The following is a 23,087-nucleotide window of genomic DNA, read 5'->3' as shown; positions in this document are numbered from 1 at the left end:
AATTTTAAAAAATTAATAATAAAGAGCATTTTAAAAATAACCTTATTTAATTTGAAAAAAAATTGATAAAAATTTTCATTTCACCATCAACCTTTGCAAAACAACAGTGTGAGTTTTGCCCCACTAACTTGACAGCCCTACAAGGTGACAACCAAAAGACAATTGGCACGTGTAAATTATCAAGGACAAGGAAGCTCTGTGTTTTTTAAAAAGTAAAAAAAAAATAAGAGAAAAATTGGATAAAAAATTAGAAGGAATACTTTTGTTTTTTCCTTTATTTTTAATCAACAAGCTGGTATATGTCTTACTTTTATAATCAAAATACACTTTACCCTATCCGGGCTCTTTGAAAAATAACACAGTTGCTTTCAATTAGATTGTTAGATATCATTATTCCTATCATATGAATTAAATCTTAAATCGATTAATTGATTATATGAATATGATAAGTATGTGTTGTAATCATTATAAAATTATTATTATAATTATAGTAATTATAGTTTCATAATTACTATTTAAACTTGTTCATTTATATTAGAACAATTATAAAATTATAATTGTTATAACAACTATAATTTTATAATTATTAGGGCAGCTGTAGTGCTTATTAATAGGGGGTGTTATAACACTCCTAGGTATTAACCCATTATGGAGGGGTGTTATAACACCCCCACTTTGAACACGTTCAAATAATTGAACACCTTCAAAGTACAATTCTTATACTGTGGGTGGGCCAGCCAAGGGCCCACCCATGGTGTTTTTTTTAATTTTTTAATAATTGTATAAAATCTTAAAATTAGAAAAAATAAATAAAATGGGTAACTAATAAATAATAAAGATATTTTTAATAATATTAATATTCATTTAAATTTTATTTATTTAATATGATATAATTTTAAATTATAACCCATGAATAATGAGTATTAACGTTAAAAAGAATGTGGGTGAAAGAGATGTTATTATAATGACTATGTGACAATGGATCCTATACTTTTTGATGAGGTGACGGACGTTATAACACGGATACATTACGGATGTTCTTATAACGTAAACTTATCCTAGTCATATAACTGACCAACCGATAGAGAATTTAATACATGTGATAAGAAATAATAATACTGAATAGTTTATTTGAGAACTCATGTGATGTGATATGATTTAGAAGAAAAAATATATATGCTTTTTTTTATTTTCCCCATAAAAATTAAGATGATGCTATTGCAACAGCAAAGTAAATATGGATTTGCACAGCAACTCAAGTATCAAAATTTTACTATGAAAGAAAAAAAAATGAGGTATTTATAAGCAAAGAATCAACGAAAGTTTACAAATTCCAGTTGTTGATGGTTAATAATTGAACAAAGCAACAAACAAATTTAAGAAAACATATTTGTTGTCAAGTGAGACGAGAAAACATGTTTGTAACCAGAATGCAGATGTTCATCCTCTTTTAAGTCAGCTATAAAACTTCATGTGGTGCTTCATGTTTTCAGAATCATGCATTCAAAAATTTTACTATCTTGAGTCTCACGAAAAATGCCAAGCAGCACACTGATAAAGATCATGAAAACGGTAAGAAACAGATCAGCCAGCCGAGCAGCAACCCGCATTCTTTAAGGCTTCGTCACCCTCCCCTATCTTAATATTCTGCCCTTTAGGCACAGTTGAAGTATCGTCACTGGCATCAAGCATCTTCTTGCTGACCACATGGTAGATCTGAGTGAGCACTTCAGTGAAGGCATTATCTACGTTCATGGACTCAAGGGCTGAGGTCTCTACGAAGAAAGCCTTCTCTCTTTGAGCAAAGGCCTGTGCATCTTCTAGAGGGACGGACCTAATGTGGCGCAAGTCTGCCTTGTTGCCCACGAGCATGATGACTATATTTTGATCTGTGTGATTCTTGAGTTCCTTCAGCCATCTCTCCACATTCTCAAAGGTGATATGACGAGTCACGTCGTAGACAATAAGGGCACCAGCAGCTCCTCGATAATAAGCACTAGTAATTGCACGATACCTACACAAACAAAGGAAATTTTGAACCAAGTGATCTACTGATTGAGGAGCAAGTTAATATACAAGTCAGGGCACAAGTTTTAGGTATAATGAACCATCTTACTTCTCAAGCTGTTAGCAAACAACCCACAAAAAGGAACTAAATGGAAGGGGTAGGTTTGTGCATGATACGACACTAATACTGCATTAAGGAATGATTGGCTAACTAGTTATCCCAAAGTTATCTAAAGGACCACTGAGGAATTAAACTTATCAAATTATTGGTCTAATGCAGACAAAAATGCTGGTAGGATGGTACATCATCAGTAATTTCATTATCTCAAGATCATTGTAAGGGATGCTAGGGTGGTTAGAAATGTGGATGTGTAGCATAAGATTCCTTGTTCATTGGTTAGACAATCTTAACAATGGTTGTCTAGGCCTAACATTATTCTCAGCCTTTTCTTCTGGGCCTGGAATCAACATTGGAGATTTTATGTCATCTTTTATATCTTACTTGAAAATAAAAAGATTTCATCCTTCAAATCTTAGGTTGAACCATGTTGGTGCCATAATTGTTTTTTTGTCAGCGCACATTCCTCATGCATGCATTAAGCCAATTCCACTTTGGATTTACTTGATATATAAGTCTAGGCTTCCTAACAAGAGAAAATGATAATGCTAGCTACAACAAGTAGATTGACCCCAAAATCAACTAAAACATGCATTATGACACATTCAGGACACGTCCAAAGACTTGATAGAAAATGCTCGAATAGTAATAACTTACCATCGCTTGTCATCATCAAAAAGCATTTTTAAAATGTTCATGCATCCGACCTCTTCCCTTATCCATAATGCCGAACAATCTATCTTTCCAAGAACTTGTCTGATAATGTATTATTATTATTTTCATACTTTTGTTGTTGGTTGAACTACATAAGAATTTATATTATTATATTCTAGTTAGATTTGTCAATTTTGGTTGGGCCCGTCGGGTTGGCCTGTCTTGCCAAAAAATTTAAACAGGTTAGGTTGGAATTTTATCAACCCAAGCTTGATGCGGGTCGACCCTCCTAGGCCCACGACCCGTGCGGGTCGGCCCGCGACGGACTTGGGTTGATCTGCAGATTGAGAAACACATGTAAGCCAAATTTTATGTCAATTTATTATCTTTATTTATTATAATTTTGAAATAAAAATGGTACTTTTCATCAAATATGAATATTCGTTTGCGTCAATTTATATTTACAATACTTGTTACTAATATATTTGGTTGATGAAACTTTTCTGAAATAAAACGTTAAAGATATGAAACTTTTTTAATTTTTTTTTTTAATTTTTGAGGGCCCATGGGTTGGCCCCTCTAACCCGCAACCCGCCTTGGATTGGGTTGAGTTACGGATTTCTCAACTCGTCAAGATGACGGGTCAGCCCGCCCCGCCAAATGGTTAGCCTGCCACGGGCTTGACTAGCCGTGCCACGGGTTGGCCTGTCTAACCGCTCTAATTCAGGTCTATTAAGCAAATATTTGAGTTATATCCTATTCATGCAAGAATAACTTTTGCTACTAATTGAATCTTCAAACAAAATAAGAAATACTGATTACAAAAGTTTTAGAGATCACATAATATACAAGATTGAACAGAAAAATTGGTTGATCTTCTTCACGAAAATCCACATGATCCAAAAATAAATAAATATTGAAATTAGGTTTATAAATAGCAGACAACTAATCAAAATTCTGAAACTGCAACATTCCAGCTAAGCGATAATAAGTTCTTTATATCAAAGTTTTGTGCAGAAATGAGAGAAAGAAAAGGGTTTCAGAAATCGATAAACAAAACCAAATCACATGCACCAACCAATGCACGTTTTGGTTGGACAAGTAATGGGAGAGATTAATCAGGTCAATATAAGGCAAAGGAATCAAATTAGCTAATAGTTGTTTTGGAACCATCAAACCTGATGGAATTGGAATATTCTAAATCTAATATTCTACTGCATTCATGTGTTCGGTGCTCAACTGAAGGAAACTGAGAATCAGTATATTCAAAAAATTCCTGATTAAAGAATTCAAAAAATTCCTGATTAAAGAATTTTCAAATATATTCAGATGTAGTTGACCTCAAATAAATGGGAAATTGTGGTAAAAAAAAAAAGAATGGCAGTATTGTGTTACGTCGATGTATCCATAATCTAAAGTTTCTTGCATAAAAAACAAAATTCTAACTCTTGTTTTTCCAGTTAAATTCAAACATGAGAATTGGAATCAGAATTCTTTGGAATTCTTTTTTAATACCTAATTAGAAATTTTTATTACATGAATCGGATTGTAAAAGAAGGGTATGATTAATAATATTAATTTACTCGGAATCTGGATTAGGAAACCCATTCATTTATAAAGTATAATCTAAAATAAAAATTTGGTACAAATTGTGAAAATCACGAGCTGCATTGTTTTGTTGATTCAGGAATTAAAGGGAAGAAAAATGCATGCAAGCTTGAATCTGAATGCCATGGTTTACACACACGCACCTTTCCTGTCCGGCGGTATCCCAGATCTGTGCCTTGACGAGCTTGTCGTCGACGCAGATGGTACGGGTGGCGAACTCGACGCCGATGGTGGACTTCGACTCGGTGCTGAACTCGTTGCGGGAGAATCGAGAGAGCAGGTTCGTCTTCCCCACCCCGGAGTCCCCTATCACCACCACCTTGAACAGGTAATCGTAATCCTCGTCCGCCCTATACGCCATTCCTCTTTTCGATGTCAACAACAAATCGCGCCCTCTTCTCCTCCTCCTCCTCTGTCGCTACGAAAAACCAGATCTTCCTCCTCTTCTCTCGTGATCGAAGAAGAAGAAGAAGAAGACGGAGAAGGAATCGATGATCAATCAATGATTTGGGATCGAGAGGGCGGTGGGATTAATCGCTCGCCGCAGAGACGACGGAAAGGGAGAGGAAGGACGGGAAGCTCGATGAACAGAATTTGACAGAGTCTATGCTCACGTGGCAGATCGCTGCTACTTACCTCACAATATTTCGAACATATTAATTCCCACCAATTAAAGCTACCGTTTCGTTTACCGATCTGTAATTGGTTTGCTTGTGCGGTTCTCTGCGGAGGTGGCATGCCGCACCTTCAGTATTTCTCAAATATCGTTCTCCGCCAGAAAGTACCCATTTCCTACCGCATTGTTATTGGAAGTAAGTTAGGGTTTCTGCGGACTTGGCACTTGGCAGATCTCTGTAATTATTTTTTAGACATGTAATAACTATGATAGATTATAAAATAAAATATATCATAGATCAAATAAGATATAAAAATATATGATAAAATGTTTAAATGTTTAACATAATAAATTAATATTTTAATAAAATATTTTATTTAATAAATGATGACTAAATTAAAAAAATATTTTATTTCATGATGACTAAATTAAATTGGTAAGTTTTTTTAGTTTTATTTAATAAGGTAATAATATGAAATTATGAGAATAACTATAATTAAATCTTCTAAAAAATTTATTATTACTAAAGCTTGTTTATGATTAAAAAAATATTAGTTTGTATAAAAAAAATGAATAGGCTTTAGATATTTCCTATTATTACACTCATATACAATTTATTTTTTTTCATAATTATTTATTTTTCTTTGAAATTAAGCTTTATTTTTATTTTTTATAATATTATGGAATAGATATGACATCTCGCATCAAAATAAAATTGCATTCAGCTAAAAATATTTTTGAGTTGGACCAAAGGCACAAGTAGATTTAAGAAATTCTTAAATCATTTATGAAAAAAAAAAGTACACTTATTTGGATGGTCTTTTTGTTTACCTCTCCCGTCAAGATTAGCTTTCTACATGTTAATTTCTAATATATTTAAGTCACATTTTTAGAAAATCTAATTGAAAAGTAATTTCTATTTCATCATATCTCTCACCATCTCTTTCCAATGTAACATTGAGTTTCATGCTTACCATACATCTTTTTATTATTATAAATGCAATGTCGAAAAGCTTAAAATAAGCAATGAACGATACAGTTAAACTCCTTAAAACCTAAAAAACTCACATGATTTGAAATGAGTCAAATCAGACTTATCTAACTCGATAAATGAATTTTGACTAAAACTCACTAATGAACCTAAATTATTTAAATTTCTATATACTTACAACCACTAGGAAGGGTTGAGTGAGGACATGGTACTACAAACCTTGGTTTCGATCAAGGAACAACGTGAGTATAGTGTCGGGAGATCAACACTACCACAGGCTCGTAGGCCTGTTCTAGAATCAGACCATGCTCATGTTGGGCAAATTCGAGATCAAACTAGGCCCATGTTGGACAAATCTGGGATCAAACCAGACCTGTGGCAGTGCTGATCTTTCAACACCAGACCCACGTTGTTCCTTGATCAAAAATACAGTTTGACATCTATGTACCTTGTCCTCACTTAACCCTTTCTATTAGTTGCAAATTTGTAGAAATCTAAATAACCTATGTATATTACTGGGGTTCGATCAAAATCTATTACGACTTAGACAAGTTCGATTGGAACCATTTCAGATTCTGTGGATTTCCGAGGTTGCAAGAAGTCAATGTCTTCCATTGCTTATTTCGATCTCTCCAGAGGTGCTACAAGGTTATACTAACTTTCAGCTAAAACGTGAGTCTCGTGCTACCATGGGTCTGGTTTGATCCCAAATCAGACTCAATGGTGGTCTGGTCTCTTGGAGATCAGGTCCACGTTGAGCCTAATCTGGCATTAAAAAAGGCCCACGTTGGATAGATCCGGGATCAAACTAGGGTCGTAGGAGTATTGATCTTATGATACCAAACTTACGTTATTCCTTAATTAAAATTAAGATTTGACATCATATGTACCTTGTCCTCACATAACCCTTCCTAGAGGTTGTAAGTATGTAGAAATTAAATTCAAATAGTTTCACTGATTGACTTAGACAAGTCTGATTAGACCTATTTCAGGTAATGTGAATTTTTGAGGTTATAAAGAGTCAAACGGTGTACTTATTTCGGGCTCTTGGATATTGTGTTTATAATAACATGAAAATGTATGGTAAGAGTATTCACATTAGATACCTTATTCAAATATTTTATTATAAATTTTAGTTAGGATAACTAAAAAACCTTTACATGTGATACCCTATTCATTTCCTAAATTATGCATTTATAAACAGTATTTCTCTAAATTTAAAAATTATATTTCATTCCCTAAAATTTATAGAGGAGAAAGAAGGAATAGGAAATCTGATATATTATATGATGTATTGAAAAATGGATATCTAAATTTAATAAAATAAATTTTTTATTTTAAATTATATATTTTGGATAAAAAATTGATATGAATATCTAAATAGAAGCTTAATGTCAGACAATTGAGAGAGAGTGTGAGAGACATGATGAGACATAAATTATTTTAAAATTAGATTTTTAAATATAATTAGGATGCATTAAAAATTGACGTGTCAAAAGTTAATATTGACGAGACATAAATTACTTTAAAATTAAATTTTTTGAAAATATAATTAGGATGCATTAAAAATTGACACGTGTAAAGTTAATATTGATGGGAAGAGTAGAAGTATCATTTGATCATTCTCAAATATAGTGGATGATTTGAAATTTTTCTAAATCGGCGTGCACCCTTGAGAATTTCTTTTTTTATATTTTTCAAAAGCTCAATAAATAAATAGAATATTCTTCATATTTATTTAATAGCTAAAACTACATAAAATAAATAAAATCTTATTACTTTGCCTTAATTATAATCTTATTGGATACATAAAGAAATAATATTCCATAATTTTATTTTTTCTCCAATCCGTAAATATTATATATTATCTGTTATATTAATATTTTAAATAAATCATTATGATACTATCGCTTGAGCTTGCCAGAAACAGAGCTTTCGTGCTCAGTTCAAATTGAGATTTCTAATAAATATATTTGAACGTAAGTAAATGAACAATCTAGAAACAGTTAAATTCATCTTCCAAAAAAACAAGAAAAAAGAAACTGAATCAGAACAAAATCTAAGATCAAACCTTGAGCACACAACGTGATGCCTTATTAGATAGCAACAAAATCTAAAACTAGCAAAAAAGTGACAGCTTTTAGCACTTAATTGCAGATTTTTTAATATTAACTGCCTCGAAGCGGCGGCAGCGGCGGCGGCCGCCTCCCTCTACTTTAGTCTTCGTCCACGTAGCTCATGAACTCGTTGTCGCGCAGCAGGGTTGCCATGGTCTCCGGCGCCAGGCACACCTCCAGCTCCACGCTTCCCCCTCCCTCCCTCCCGGGGAAAGCCGACATTTTTCCGTCGAACTTGTTCGCTCGCCCGCTCCTCACCGCCACCGGCAGACCCCACCCGAAGTCGTTCCCTTCGTACATGGGGAAGCGGTTGGAGCTTCCCATGGTGAGCCCCGCGCCGTCAGGATTCCCCAGGGGGAAGCACCGCGGCGCCGCCTCCCACTCGGCCACCCCGCGCCGCACCACCTCATCGCCGTGCGCCGCCACGCCGCGGTGCAGCAGCGCCGCCGCCCATCGAAGATCCCGCGTGGCCACCTCCCCCACTGCCGCTTGCGTCGGGATGCTCTGTATCGCGTTCCCGAAGTAGTTCGCCGACACCGACGGCACCACCCGGTGCCGGCAGTTGACCGCCATGCGGAACGTCGTCGTCGCTTCCGGCGCCAGTCGCTTACGCGCCCTCGTGACCGACACCCACATCAGGGCGCAGAGCGACTGGAACGCCGAAATCTCCTCCTTTTTAACATCCGGCGAGGCCGCCTTCTTGTCGTGGACTTGCTTCCCGCAAATCTCGGCAGTCGAATGACCCCCGCCGCCGTTGGCTCTCGATTTGAGCGCGAGAATCGCGTGGCGGCTGAACCGGAAGACGCGCTCCCGAAGCGGTGCTCCCACCGGGAAGGTCACCTCGGGGCCGCGGCCGCCGGGGAACCGCAGCACCGCCTTCGATTCCCCGAAGTAGTTCCTCCGGAAATCCGGCGGCGCGGGGTGACCCCCGCGGCAGAGCTCCGCCCAAGCATTAAAAAAGTTCCAAAACGAGGTCCCATCGACGACGGAATGGTTGACGACGGCGCCGAGAAAGACCGCGCCGTCACCAAACTCCGTGAGCTGGAAACAAGCTAGCGGGCGGAAGTGGCCGTGGAAGCTCACGGCGCCGTCGAGGGGGAACAGAGCCTTGACGGCTTGAGGCACGTCAGCGTTAGGTGGAAGGAGGTCGGACGTCAACAGCGACGGAGCAACCGCGTAGGAAAACTCAGCACCCGCGTCGTTGCAGAGGATAACGACGCTACCATCGGCGAGGGTGTCGAAGCGGCCGGCGAGGGCAGGGAAGAGGGAGAGCGCGCGGCCGAGAGACGAGACCAGGAGCGAGACGAGTGCCGGAATGGGCATCGGCGGAGGCGTAAAAAAGAGGCCTTTTTGGATGTATTGGCAAGACAGCATCGGGAGGTCCGACACCGAGAGCCGGAGCTCGCCGAGCTCCGACGCCCGGTCCGGCGTCACCGTGCACTTCGACACGACCTCAACAGCTCCCGCACCGGCGGAAGCCACAGCAACCATCGAAGAGGAAGAAGAAGAAGAGGTATGATTGGGGGTAATCGCAAGGGTAATAGGAGACATGGCGATCAATCAATGAGTTCACCGGAAAATGCTGCTGCTCTTCTCTACTCTGCTCCGCTCCGGTGAGACGAATTGGAAGCAGAGGCAGGGATTTATAAAGGGGAAGAGAAGGTGGTGGTGCATGCATTTGGCTGACACACTCATCGTCCTCATCATCATCTGCTGGTAATTTACTGGATAAATTCATTGATTTTAGTTGATGAAAAAGACAGCAGCAATTGGGGAATTAATTTTGCTACAGGAAACAGGACTAAATCCTATGAATCATTGTGGGAAATTCTTTAACTATGAATTGATCGATAGATCATTCAGGAGAAGTCTCTACGATTCTTATTGTATTTTTAGTTTGATCAAATGGGACGGTTATAGAAAACTCTCAAGTTACAACACAATTTGAGTTGTATGCATTAAGCTATGATTAACTGTACTAACTAATGCATTATCTATTCAATCGGCAGATGCATAAACAAAGACTAATGATGGGGATGAAGAACATGAACAAGTCAACGATTTTTTTTCTTTATAAGAAAAAAACAAAGAAAAATGTCCACCTCATAAAGCACGTGTTATGTGCCAACCTCCTTGGACGGCAATAGTAATTGGAGTTTACAATAAACTTTGATTATGGTAAATTTAGCACCTCATAAGGCCCACGCATAACATCACAAAGACACTTACAACTTTCGATTAGAAACAACCTCAAGGTCACACTAATGAGACATCATCATCATCAATAGGGAGTGGGAGACATCATCGACAAAGACATGATGACAAATACATACTACCAATCTAGCATTGCCATATGCTAGCACAAGGCCGTATCGCAAGTTGCATACTAAGCCAAAGTTAAGATAGTCGTCAAACTAAGTTCACTTTGACCGTATTGTGAATTACCAACATGTTGTGTCAAACTAAGATAGGTCACACCATCCAACAAAGATACTACTAAAACACACCATTCACATTTCAAATTAAAATTGCATGAACATTCATGGAGGAGGCATGAAAAAAGTGTTGGCAATGTAATTGGAAAAATGCATGTGGAGAGAAAGGAGACTTTATTGTGTGTGTGGAAGTTTAGTTTGATTTTGGAAGTTTTATGATATTATGATTGACTTATAATATATCACAAATACTGAAGTTGTGAACATATATATATGGGCTGAGGTTCTCTTCCATATGTACACGCGTAGGGGGTGCAAATCTAGGACTCGGATTACATTGAACCAAAGGTGACTTGTGTGCGAGCACGACCTATACACGTTGAGTATTGGATTGGCCAAGGCAAAATTTGCCCAAGCGAATTAACCAACATAAGGAGAAGGTCATGACCATGAGTTAGTAGACGAACAGATGCAATAGTAAAGAAATTCTTCTATCTTCGTTCCCCTCATCTTCTCTTTGTTGTGCACTTTGGTCAACTGTTGAGTACCGACTTAGCAAAGTCATCTAGTCGGTTGTGATGTTGAGCTATCGAGTCAGGACGTAAGTCACTAGAGTTGGTCCCTGATGTTGGTGCAATCATCAGGTCAAGTTGACTAGTTTGACAAAGCTCGGGTTGGTTCGAGCTTGAGTTTCGATTTTTGACAATGTGTGAGAGAGAAGTCAAATAGGTCAAGAGAGATACTTAACTAGGAAAGTCCTAACTGGATATTAGGCGATAATAAAATCCTAACTGGAGGTTAGGCGATAAAAAATGCTAACTGGAGGTTAGGCAAGGGAACACCCTGATTAGATGTTAGATAATGAAAAGTTCTAATTGGATGTTAGATAGGTAAGAAGTCTACCGAGTGACTAATCCTAACAAAAGTTAGGCAAGGGAAAAGTCATAACTAGAGGTTAGGCAATGAGAAATCCTAATTGGAGGTTAAGCAGGTGAGAAGTCTACCGAGTAACTAGTCTTAACTAGAGGTTAAGGAAGGGAAAATTCAATGGGAAGGTTGGCAAGGAAAAATCCAAGTGGGGTCAAAGGGTGACCGAACACTTGATGATCAAAAGTGGATTTCGTGATGTTTTCGAGTAACCATTTCTTAGGAGTTTTGGAGCAAAATCTTATTGTATTTCCATACACCAAGAGGCAATCCAAAGCAAGAAAAGAGCAAGTAACGCAAGATTCCTGATTGTAAACCCTTAAGTCATTCTCGATTGTATTTTGTGTTTATGTTCTTGTTTTCTTATTATATTATTGTGCTCAAGGTAGTACAAGGCTTCTTAGCATTTGGAAAATTTCCGAGAATGAGGCATTCATAGTGGAGCTGTGAGTATAAGGAGTGGACCCTCGGATTAGTTACCTTAAGGAGGTGAATATCAAGTTAAATCGAAGTTGTTAGCAATTGAGAGTTTTGCTTTGAGTTTTCTGTTGTCATTTAAGTTCAAAGAAGCAAAGTGTGCTATTCACTCCCCTATCTCATACATGTTCTAACAAGTAGTATCAAAGTGAGATTACTCTTCATCGGACTAATCGCCAGAAGGAGGAAAGAGCTAGAGGAAGAAGGAGAGCCCTAGATATCAACAAATTAAAGACTTATCATCAAAGGAGCTCAAGTTCGAAAATGGATTTCTAAAATGGATTAGGATTTGACATCTGAGCACCTCCATCATTCAAAATGAGATGCTTTAATATTTGGAAATCAAGATAAGAAAATTTCTTGATGATTGATATAGAGCAATGGTTTGCTCTCATGGAGTGATTTGAAGCTCCCAAAGACAAAAAGGGAGAACCTCTTCGAAAAACAAATAAACCAAAAAGCAAATTAAAAGATCCGAGGCAAATGATAAAGTAATCAAATTATTGGTTAATTTATTGCCTAATAATCTCTTGTGCAAGATAGGAAAATATCAAGATATCAAGGAACTATGTAACAAATTGGCAAAGCTTTGTGAACATCCTACCTCAATGCAAAATGAAGTCAAATCCAAAGAGGAAAACTCATTGGATCAAGAACAAGAGGTTTCAGAGATTGAGAGATGCTCAAAATCCGAGAATGATATCAAAGAGGCATTCACCTCAAGGATTGATGGGGAGCAAAGTTAATTAACACCGATACAAGAAGAAGTGTATACATCCGGAATCAATGAAGGAGCATGTGCCACCTCTACAAATCATGAAGGTATAACTATTTTCATTTGTAAAATTAAAAATCATATCATATGTTTTGAGTGTAGGAAGAACGTACACTATAAGAGCAAATGTCCAAGATTAAGGAGCACTATCAAAATCAATATGTGTTTCTTATGAAGAAGATGGGTAAAGTGGCACTCAAGATGAAGGAGAAGCTAAAAAAGGTCAGTCCCATTATATAAATGTAACGACCCGGTCCTCTTGGCCCATTTGGCGACCCTCGGGTCATCGACCGTCGGCCCTTATGTCGTCGGCCGACGACCCTTGGGCGTGTCGTTACTCACTAGGACTTTCCACCCCTGGCAGTGAATTTTTGCCTCCCCCAAGATTCGAACTCTAAACCTCCAGGCTTAAGTATTAGAGTTTATGAATCCTGGTAACCAAGTGAGATGACAAATAGGAGTTAAAGTGATGACAAATGATCTGTAACGCCCCGGCCCGGGCGGGCCCCACCCGAACCGAACCGGGAACGCCACCAAAATTGCCTATCGGGTTGATGACTAGCTCCACAGACCACCGAAGGTCCTTTCAGCGTGCTTTGTCCTCACTCGCACGCACCCTGGAAAACTTCCCAGGAGGTCACCCATCCTCAGATTTCTCCAAGCCAAGCACGCTTAACTTTGGAGTTCTTAAGTTTGGATTTCCGAAAAGGAAGGTGCACCTTGGTGATATGGATAGTACCATCTAACCTTTTAGGTCATACTTAACCATAATCTTAGAACCGGGGTATTACAATCACCCCCACTTAAAGACACAACGCCCTCGATGTGTAACCATGAATCACACCACAGACAAATCCCAGAATCTCCCTTGCTAGGTGGTGCCCTGGGTGCTCCTGCCACAGGCACACTCACGGTCGCAAGGTTGCTCTGATACCATCTGTAACACCCCGGCCCAGGCGGGCCCCACCCGAACCGAACCGGGAACGCCACCAAAATTGCCTATCGGGTTGATGACTAGCTCCACAGACCACCGAAGATCCTTTCAGCGTGTTTTGTCCTCACTCGCACACACCCTGGAAAACTTCCCAAGAGGTCACCCATCCTCAGATTTCTCCAAGCCAAGCACGCTTAACTTTGGAGTTCTTAAGTTTGAGTTTCTGAAAAGGAAGGTGCACCTTGGTGATATGGATAGTACCATCTAACCTTTTAGGCCTTACTTAACCATAATCTTAGAACCGGGGTATTACAATAAAAGAACAAAGAGCATATTATGTGTTTCTTATGCAATCACAGGAGGCATTATCAAAATCAATGTCCAAAGAGGAGGCTTCAAAGTAAGAACAAAGGAGGGAGCTCAAATTAAGAGGGAACTTCTAAAAATAAACCTAAGGTACCATTAATTCATGGTATTTCTTTATATCATGATAAAGAGCATGTTAGAAATAAATGATATCATTTTAGTGCTATTTATTATGAAAATAGGAAGCATGATAATTCTAAGAAAAATTATAGATCATATCATGATAGAATAATCTTACCTAAGGATAGGAAGGTAGAGAATAATTTAAGCAAGAACTCTAAGGAAGTTAAATATATGCCTATTAAGAAAAATATTTAAAGAAATAATGGAAAATCTAAATTTTAGGATTTAAGGATTGAAAATTAAGTTTTGAGGTTAAGACTTAAAAAATTAGAGAAGCCCCTAGAGAAAATGACAAATAATGTCAAATGGTCCAAAAAGCAAAATCTAGGTTTAGGTAGACAAAAGTCATCTAAGACGAGAGCCAAGGAGAATGTGATATTATATCATAGAGTTTCATATAGCTATCAAACTAACTCTAAGTTTAGGAGTCAAGTCAAGGTTACAAGGAAAGTTGTCCCTAGTATTGAACTTGAGGAGACTAGCATGTCTAAGGCTTCCAAGAAGTTTAGAAAAGTCATTAGAAAGGTCTCTAGGGAAGTTATCCCTAGTGAATATCTAGTACACTCAAGGAGCACCAATAGATATTGAGTTCCTAAAAGTGTGATCTCTTCATACTTAATGAGTTTAGAGTGTGTCAACTCTAAATTGAAGGGTAGCTAACTCAACCATAGTAAAGTCAACATTTTATGGCATTTTCAAGGCATTATGATATCTTGAAAATGAAAATTCAATTTTTACTCTTGAAGAGTTTAAAATCTACCAATAAAATTTGAGGTATTAAGATTAATAAAATTGACACAAATAGAATAAAGGTCAAAAGTGTGTCGAGTTGGGATTTTGACACATTCGAGGGAGATAGAGTTGTTTATGTGAAATCATGTTTTAAGCATAATGATTAGTTATTGGAACTTAAATGAAAATCCATATATTTTCTTTATGCTATAATTGTCATATTTTGTGTGTCCTATCATATATCATGACATCATATTATTTATTCATCTTGACATGATATTATATTGTTAGTATTTTTGACACATACCATGTCATATATATATCATTTAAATATGATAAATTTTCTTTTGAAAAAATTATGCATGTGATATATGACATATTCATTATTCTACATTATTTTAATTTTTTGTAATTAAGGACAATGACATTAATTGACATCATAGGTAGGATGCTCAAAGGTAAATGTCTTAATAGAGATGCATGATCCGTTAGTTATGAAAAAATAATTTTATATTTCACAAGATCATAGGATGACTTGTATGTATATTGAAACACATTAGATATAAGTGAGATGTTAGAAGGATGAGCAAAACTTAAGATATTGATTTAGTGTATCTATTTGAGTTTTAATTTCATTAAAATACATGGATTTTATGAAGTCCAATTATACGGAAAACAAATGTGTAAGTCATGTGCATATTGCTCAAAGATCATGGTTGAAAATTTATTTTAAAAATAATTTCAAAAATGCTCTGAAAACCCTTGGTAAAGTCTATTTGTTGATATGAATTACCATTGATTAGTTAGGTATAAAGTTAGAGTGAAACATTAAAGTTTTTAATGATTTTTAATTCTGTATCATTCTTTAAAAATGATTTATATTTTTAGATAAAATTATTTTCCCATGATAGTAAATGACATAATTACTCTTCTACGTGAAATTTCATAAATTTTTGAATATCTTGGAATTATTTATGTATTTCTGAATTTTGATTAGAAATCAGATTTGAGAAATCAGTAATACCAATCGTTTGGGCACTATTGCCAATCGATTGGTACATGATGTAATCGATTGGCAGCTCATGCCAATCAATTAGTATAGGCCAAAAATGATTATACTAATACCAATCGATTGAGAGTTACTGATTTCGAATAAAATAAGTTTGTTTCAGTTGATTAAGCCGCGTTTAACTAATTTATCTATTTCTAACCCTATGAAATACTTGGGCAAGCATTTAAGGGTAATTTTATTAATGAAAATAAGAAAGAAATAGTTATAGGGGACAAATTTGGAGTTGATGAGGAGATTTAGGTTCATGGTTGAATTTCCTAACCTCTCGACTCAAATTTTGGGATTTTCTAAAGGTTTTGGAACTCCAAATATTTGTTAGTGCAATGAAAGAAGTTAGAGCATGCTTTGAGGATGAGGCAACACTTAAAGACATGATCTGAATATGAAAGGAGATTTATAAATGGATGTATGCTTAAGGTTTTGCATTAGATACAATGAAAGGTATGTGACTTTCATTGGGATGTTCATTGTGATAAGAGGAATCAATCTTGCGAGAAGATTTTTAATGTGTGTCAAGAGGGAGAATGTATAGTTTAAGTTAGGAAATCTTATTTATGCTTTGGCATAGGATGAAGAAGGAAGTTGGATTAATATAGGTTAGTCTAACTTAATCATGTTATCAAACATAAAAAAGGAGGAGATTGTTGGTATAATCATCCTCAGGTTAAGGTTGTCCAGTTTGACTAAGCTCGGGTTGGTTCGAGCTTAAGTTCGATGTTTGACAATGTTTGAGAGAGAAGTTAAGTAGGTCAAGAGAGGACTAAATACTTGACTAAAAAAATCATAACTCGAAGTTAGGCAACGAAAAGTCCTAACTGATGTTAGACAAGGGAAAACCCTAACAGAAGGTTAGACAACAGAAAGTCTTAACTAGAAGTTAAATAAGTGAGAAGTCTACTGAGTAACTAGTCCTAACTAAGATAGGTAAGGAAAAAGTCCTAACTAGAGGTTAGACAATGAGAAGTCCTAACTAGATATTAAGCAGGTGAGAAGTCTACCAAGTGATTAATCCTAACTGAAAGTTAGGCAAGTGAAAGTCTAACGGGAAGATTGACAAGAAAAAGTATAAGTGGGTCAAAGGGTACCGAACACTTGGTGATCTGAAGTCCAACAGAAAGTTGGCAAGGAAAAGTTCAAGTAGATCAAGGAGGATCAAACACCTGGTAAAGAAGTCATAGTAGACCAAGGTTAATCGAATGCTAGGTAACAAGAAGTTCTAACAAGTCACGGATGATTGGATGTTGGGCAATGAAAGTCCTGGTAAATTGAGGTCAACCAAATACTAGGCAAGATGTGATTTCAGCCTCAGAAAGACTGAAATTAGGGTTAGTAATTGATTGCTAGGATTTAGAATCAATTCGCAAACCCTAAACCCTAACTTCCTAATTTTACTGCTTGAATCGATTGGCTTAATCAATTGAGAAGCTCCAATCGATTGGTGTGGATCACCAATCTATTGGGAGCCTTTTCAAAAAAAGAGAACCAATCGAAAGGAGCAATCAATTAGTAATCAATTAGGATAATCGATTAGGCACTATTTTCTGCAAATAGAAGTTTTCTAAATCGATTCAGGCTTCACCAATCAATTGGGCTAATCGATTGGAGGCATTTTGCGAGAGAACAAAAAATTTCAAAATTGATTAGGGCAATTGATTAAAGGCTAACCAATCTATTGGTATGATTCACCAATCGATTGATTGGGTAAAAAGAGTCGTTCTACAACTTTGAAAGGTCTGATCCTACATGGCAATTAATTAGGGGTAAGGCCAATCAATTATAAGATATTTTCTAGCCCGAGAGAAACCCTAAAAAAAGGGGGTTTTGTGATGTTTTCAAGTAGCCATTTATTGGGAGTTTTGGAGCAAAGTGTTATTGCATTTCCACCCATCAAAAGACAATTCAAAGAAAGAAAAGAAAACAATGCAAGGTCCCTCATTGTAAACTCTAAAGTCATTCTCGATTGTATTTTGTGTTTACGTTCTAGTTTTCTTGTTATATTCCTGTGCTAAAGATTGTACGAGGCTTCTCCACTTTCGAAAAGTTTTTGAGAAGAAGACATTCATAGTGGAACTGTGAGTGTGAGGAGTGGACCCTTGAATTAGTCACCTTAAGGAGGTGGATACCAAATAAAAATAAAGGTGTTAGCGATTGAGAGTTTTGATTCGAGTTTTCCACTATCATTCAAGTTCAAAGAAGTGGAGCAAGCTATTCATGCCCCCTTCTAGCTCATACATATACTAACAACCGAGTACCCAAGGGAGTTGCTCAGTGCCAAGTCGGGAGAGTGATGCTAACTGCTGAGTTTGAGTGGGAACTTGAGACACCGAATCAGGAAAAGGAAATGTTGAGTCCTGCGTTTGTAGTTTTTGTAAAACAAATTTGTCCCCTCCAACTATTCATTAAGATCACGTTTGGATGTCTATTTCCTATGATATAATAGATGTTATTGTTAGACGTTGAGGAGACGAAGGGACACCGTTTTCCCTTCATTTCTCTCATTGCTGCAAACCCCAAGGAGATGAAGGAGCGTCCTTTCCCCTTCTTCTTCCTCAATCTTCTTATAAATGGTGCGTCTAAGCAATGAGAATGAATAGGCATAAGGAAGAAAGGAAGCGCTGACGGTGATCAGTGTGCGCAGAAGTGACGGTGAGCAAAGGAGAACATCCGAGAGGAAAGAGATTTGGCTCGTGAAACTCAAAGAGCTTTCCGGTTCATCTATGATCGCGCTTCCGACAGCAACGACGTCCAACAACTTCTTCGATTTCTTCGGGAGATTACTGTGAGTTATTTACAGTTTAATTTTATTCTTTGTTTCATGCTCTCAAAGATACTACATTGGTATCAAAGCATTTTTGAAAGCATGAATTTCAATGCACGGAACTGAGAAATCGCGACATTGCAATTTCACACGATTTCTGCAAGAATCGGCATCTCAAAGTCACGATTTCCACCCGACTACATGAAAATCGTGTAGTCCTCGGTGGCATAAATCGTGGCAAAGGAGTGTTGGCAACTGTGTTCAAATACCGGTGAAAGTCGGCCGCGGGAAGCCTCGCGTTTGTCACGAGAAGAAGATGAACAGTGCACAGTTTTTTTGTTTTAATCGATTGCTCAATTGATTCAATTATTTGAATCGATTGACAAGGAAATTGAATCGATTAAATTCACGGCACAGTGAATCTTGTATTTAATCGATTCTTCAATCGATTGAAAAAAAAGCGCAATGAATAGTATTTTGACGAAGCACAATAAAAGAAATATTTTTTTTTCTTTCATGCGTATGTGCTGGTTTAGAATTTAATTAAATATATTTATTAATTAAATACATATAGAAATGTATTATTAATTAATAAATATATATTTAATTAAATTTTGGTTCAATTAATTAAAAATTGAACTAGACCAACTTGTTCAATCAAACTCAGGTCTGATTTAAATCATCAGTTGATTTAAACAGACCAATTTGATTCAATGATACCCAGATCTAGTTCAAATCATTTGTTGATTTAACCATATCAGTTCATTATTGAATTAGTTGGGGTGATTTTTATTACATAAGTTGAGATGATCGGATATGACCAAATTAGTTCTATTGTGTCAGATTTGATCAAAAAAATTAGATTTGTTCTAATGGATTAGACTTAATCCAATGAGCATTAGATTGATCAAAGAGACCTATGTTTAGTCAATAAGTCTGAATTGACTTAAATGAGCTTAGATTAAAATAATAACAGAACATAGGTCAGAAATCCCTATCCAATTAGATTAGTTCTAATGAAGACAATAGACTAAGTTTAGGATCCGGATTCCTGATTGACCGGTCCAATCGGCCAGTCGACTTAATCTCCTGAAAATTGAGAAAATTTATTTTTCTTGATTTTTTAATGATGGCTCTATATATGTATAAATTGAATTAAACTAGTTTGTACTGATTAGTCAATTTTGTATTGACTTATTTAAATTTAATTTTTTAGATGGCAAGAACGATTACCACATTGACTCGTCGCGAAGTGCGGTGAAACCAACTCCAAGAGGAAATTTAGGAGATAGAGTATACGTCTGCTTATGGAGTCGACGGACATGTTAGAAGGCTTGATAGACTATTTTGGAAACTTGAGTAAGAAGAGTTTTCAGTCCTGGATGGTTATAGGATCTAGGCATTGATACTTTCATTGCCAAAGTATCCTAGGGTAATAGCAGACTATGTATGAGGGTGCCATGAAGGATGCATCACATATTCAGAACTGTGAGAAACTACTTCACTATATGGGTGAAAAAGAGCTTGAAGAGTCTGAAGAGGACCAGGAAATGTTCGAGGAAGATCTAGAAATGGATTTGATGGAGAATCCTGAAGTTGCCTCATCTGAAATTATCCCAAATTAGTCCAGGTTAATAGGGATAATGTTGGCCGTTGCACTAGTATTTGTCCTAGTGGGAGCGGTATTGGCCTATCTAATTTATTAGTGTTCTATTTACTGTCGTTATGTATGGACAGTATTAGCCCATTTAGTTTTTGAGTCATGTAATAATTTCTATCGTTATATACAAACAGAGTTATGGTATAAAAATAGTTATGTTATGTGTTAACTAACTTGCCCATGATTAGTTCATGTAAAAATGATTAGTTCATTTCATGATTTGTTCATATTAAATGATTCGTTCATTAGATGGGATGTGTGTGATATAATTGATCAATGTTGATTAGATTGTCACATACAAATGATGAGTGGAAATATAGTTATCACTTGATTTTGTAAACTAATTCTAATTTACACTAAGTCAATAATTAATTACATACATATGAATTACACTGAAATAATAAATAATGTATTTATTTATGTAGATCATGGCAACTAAAAACATCATAGTTGAACTTAATAAGGGAGAGAAATTATATGGGGATAACTACAAATAAGAAGTTCCAGAGGCTGTAAATCAATTCATGGATGAATCAGCTGATGGTTCAACAACACAGCATAGATGCGACCTTGATGCCCATAAGGCATGGAAAAGGAAAGACTCCATTGCTAAGGGAATATTGATTAGTTCAATGGTGGATGACATAGTATTTGAGTATGAGCCATTACCATCCACTCATGCTGTCTGCGTAGCGCTTAGAGAAAAGTATAGTAGAGTAAGTCTGAGTAAGCTCCGCTAGCTATAAAAAACGCTCGAATATTACCATGACCCAACATCTTAGGGAGATGGGTAATATGATTCGAGAGCTTACGACTATTAGTCATGCGTTGACTGTTGAACAATAGGTTCAAGCAATTATCCGTTCCCTTCTTCATTCTTGGGAAACAATGAAACAGAATTTGACTTATAGTGAAAGTATCAAGACTTTCACTGATGTATCACGCCATGTTGAACTTGAGGCGGAGAGGATTTAATCAGAAAGGATTTCTGGTCAAGCTTTTGTAGCTAAAGGTTCTGGTTCCAATAATAAGAAAAGATGGTTTAAGAAAGGAAAGAGAAAAGGAAAGGAGGCTGGTGTTGTTGCTGTTAAAAACCAAATCAAGAAGAAAGGAAAGAAATATGGACAAAGACCTAAGAGCAAGTTGACTTACTATAACTATGGCAAGAAGGGTCATTTTGCTCAAGATTGTACTGAGTCTAGAAAGGTAGATCCATTTTTATCTTCTTTCCATGAGTATTATGTTGCAAGTACAATATTGTTAGCTGATTCTTATCCTTTGTGAATTGTAGATTTAGGAGCAATGAACCACATAGCACGTGATCGAGCTACATATGTGGAGTACCGTCAGGTACCAGCTGACAACAATTGGATATATGTAGGAAACAATGTAAGAATTAAAGTTAAAGGAATTGACACTTGCAAGCTCAACCTACGTGGTGGGCGTACCTTGTTTCTACATGATGTCCTGTATGCTCCTGAGATTCGACAGAATCTGGTTTCTGTAATTTGTCTTATTGATTTAGGTTATTGTGTAAATTTTTATAGCCATTGTGTGAAACTTCGAATTAACTCCGTGTTAATTGGGCATGGTTATGTAACAAATAATTTTTGGTTCTTGATGTAGAACTAAATAATAATGATGGTTGTTTTTCAAACATTGCTTTTACTAGTAATGCTGATGTTAATAATGAAATTTGGCATGCTAGATTATGACATATAGAACAAGAACGAATGAATAGATTAGCTAAGGAGGGCCTTTTAGACATTTATGCTAAGATTAACTTGTCTATATGTGAGCATTGTCTTGCTGGAAAGACGACTAGGAAACCATTTGGTAAGGCTATTAGGATTGAATCACCATTGCAATTAATTCATTCAGATATTTGTGGTCCAATGAATATGAAGGCTAGAAATGAGAGTTCTTATTTTATTACATTTATTGATGACTTCACACGTTTTGGTCATGTGTATTTGATTTCTCACAAATCTGAAGCATCAGATTACTTTATTCGTTACTTGAACGAAGTTGAAAATCAATTGGAACATAAGGTTAAAACCTTGCACACTGACCATGGAGGTGAATATTTATCTGATTAGTTCAAGACAATGTGTAATGAGAAAGAGATTATTAGACAGCTAACTATCCCTGGAACTCCACAGCAAAATGGGGTTGCTGAAAGAAGAAATAAGACTCTTCTTGAAATGGTTAGGCTTATGATGATACCAACAATTTGTCAATCTCATATTGGGGAGATGTATTATTAGTTGTGGCCTATATACTTAACAAAGTACCTTCAAAGTCAATTCCATCTACCTCATATGAACATTGGACAGACAGAAATTTGGATTTAAGTAATTTGAGACCTTGGAGGTCTGCTGCCTTCGTTCATGATAAGACTCACGAACATGGAAAATTATGACCCAGAGGTAAGAAGTGTATCTTTATAAGGTATTCTGAAACTTCTAAGGGTTATGTTTTTATTGGTGAGTGACAAGATGAAACCATCTCTGAAATAGAGTCAAGAGATGCTACTTTTCTTGAAATTGAGTTCCCAACACAAGGTGAAGTTGATAAGACAATTCCTCTATATGAGATAGAGGAGGAGGATAATGTTCTTTTATCAACAAATCAGGAGATGCCTGAATCTAGTCAACCTAGTGGGAGTAATTTGCCACTGAATGAGTCAGTTTCTCAACAGTCTAACCTACGAAGAA

At 36.7% G+C, this 23,087-nt stretch overlaps 2 protein-coding genes across 2 annotated transcripts; both read right to left on the bottom strand.

Annotated features, from left to right (window-relative positions):
• Positions 1 to 1,389: 1,389 nt before the first annotated feature.
• LOC121992616 (ras-related protein RABA1f-like) lies at positions 1,390 to 4,973 on the bottom strand. The gene is made up of 2 exons (XM_042547110.1): positions 4,531 to 4,973; positions 1,390 to 2,014 (listed from the first exon to the last, which is right to left on the bottom strand). The coding sequence occupies exons 1-2, from the start codon at positions 4,746 to 4,748 to the stop codon at positions 1,585 to 1,587; spliced, it is 648 nt and encodes a 215-aa protein (XP_042403044.1). The 5' UTR covers positions 4,749 to 4,973; the 3' UTR covers positions 1,390 to 1,584.
• A 2,972-nt stretch (positions 4,974 to 7,945) lies between these two features.
• On the bottom strand, positions 7,946 to 9,743 carry LOC121992615 (uncharacterized acetyltransferase At3g50280-like). The gene has a single exon (XM_042547109.1). The coding sequence runs from the start codon at positions 9,660 to 9,662 to the stop codon at positions 8,211 to 8,213; it is 1,452 nt and encodes a 483-aa protein (XP_042403043.1). The 5' UTR covers positions 9,663 to 9,743; the 3' UTR covers positions 7,946 to 8,210.
• Between the last annotated feature and the right edge of the window lie 13,344 nt (positions 9,744 to 23,087).

Source organism: Zingiber officinale, chromosome 6B (assembly GCF_018446385.1).
Source record: "Zingiber officinale cultivar Zhangliang chromosome 6B, Zo_v1.1, whole genome shotgun sequence".
In the NCBI taxonomy this organism is placed as follows: Eukaryota; Viridiplantae; Streptophyta; class Magnoliopsida; order Zingiberales; family Zingiberaceae; genus Zingiber; species Zingiber officinale.
Note: the sequence above shows the minus strand (reverse complement) of the source record. Positions and strands in the feature narration are given on the sequence as shown.

Excerpts from the sequence above, each read along its gene's own strand:
- LOC121992616 (XM_042547110.1), bottom strand. The coding sequence starts at position 4,748 with ATGGCGTATAGGGCGGACGAGGATTACGATTACCTGTTCAAGGTGGTG. Across the intron at positions 2,015-4,530 it reads GATACCGCCGGACAGGAAAG|GTATCGTGCAATTACTAGTG; the intron begins GTGCGTGTGTGT and ends TTGTTTGTGTAG.
- LOC121992615 (XM_042547109.1), bottom strand. The coding sequence starts at position 9,662 with ATGTCTCCTATTACCCTTGCGATTACCCCCAATCATACCTCTTCTTCT.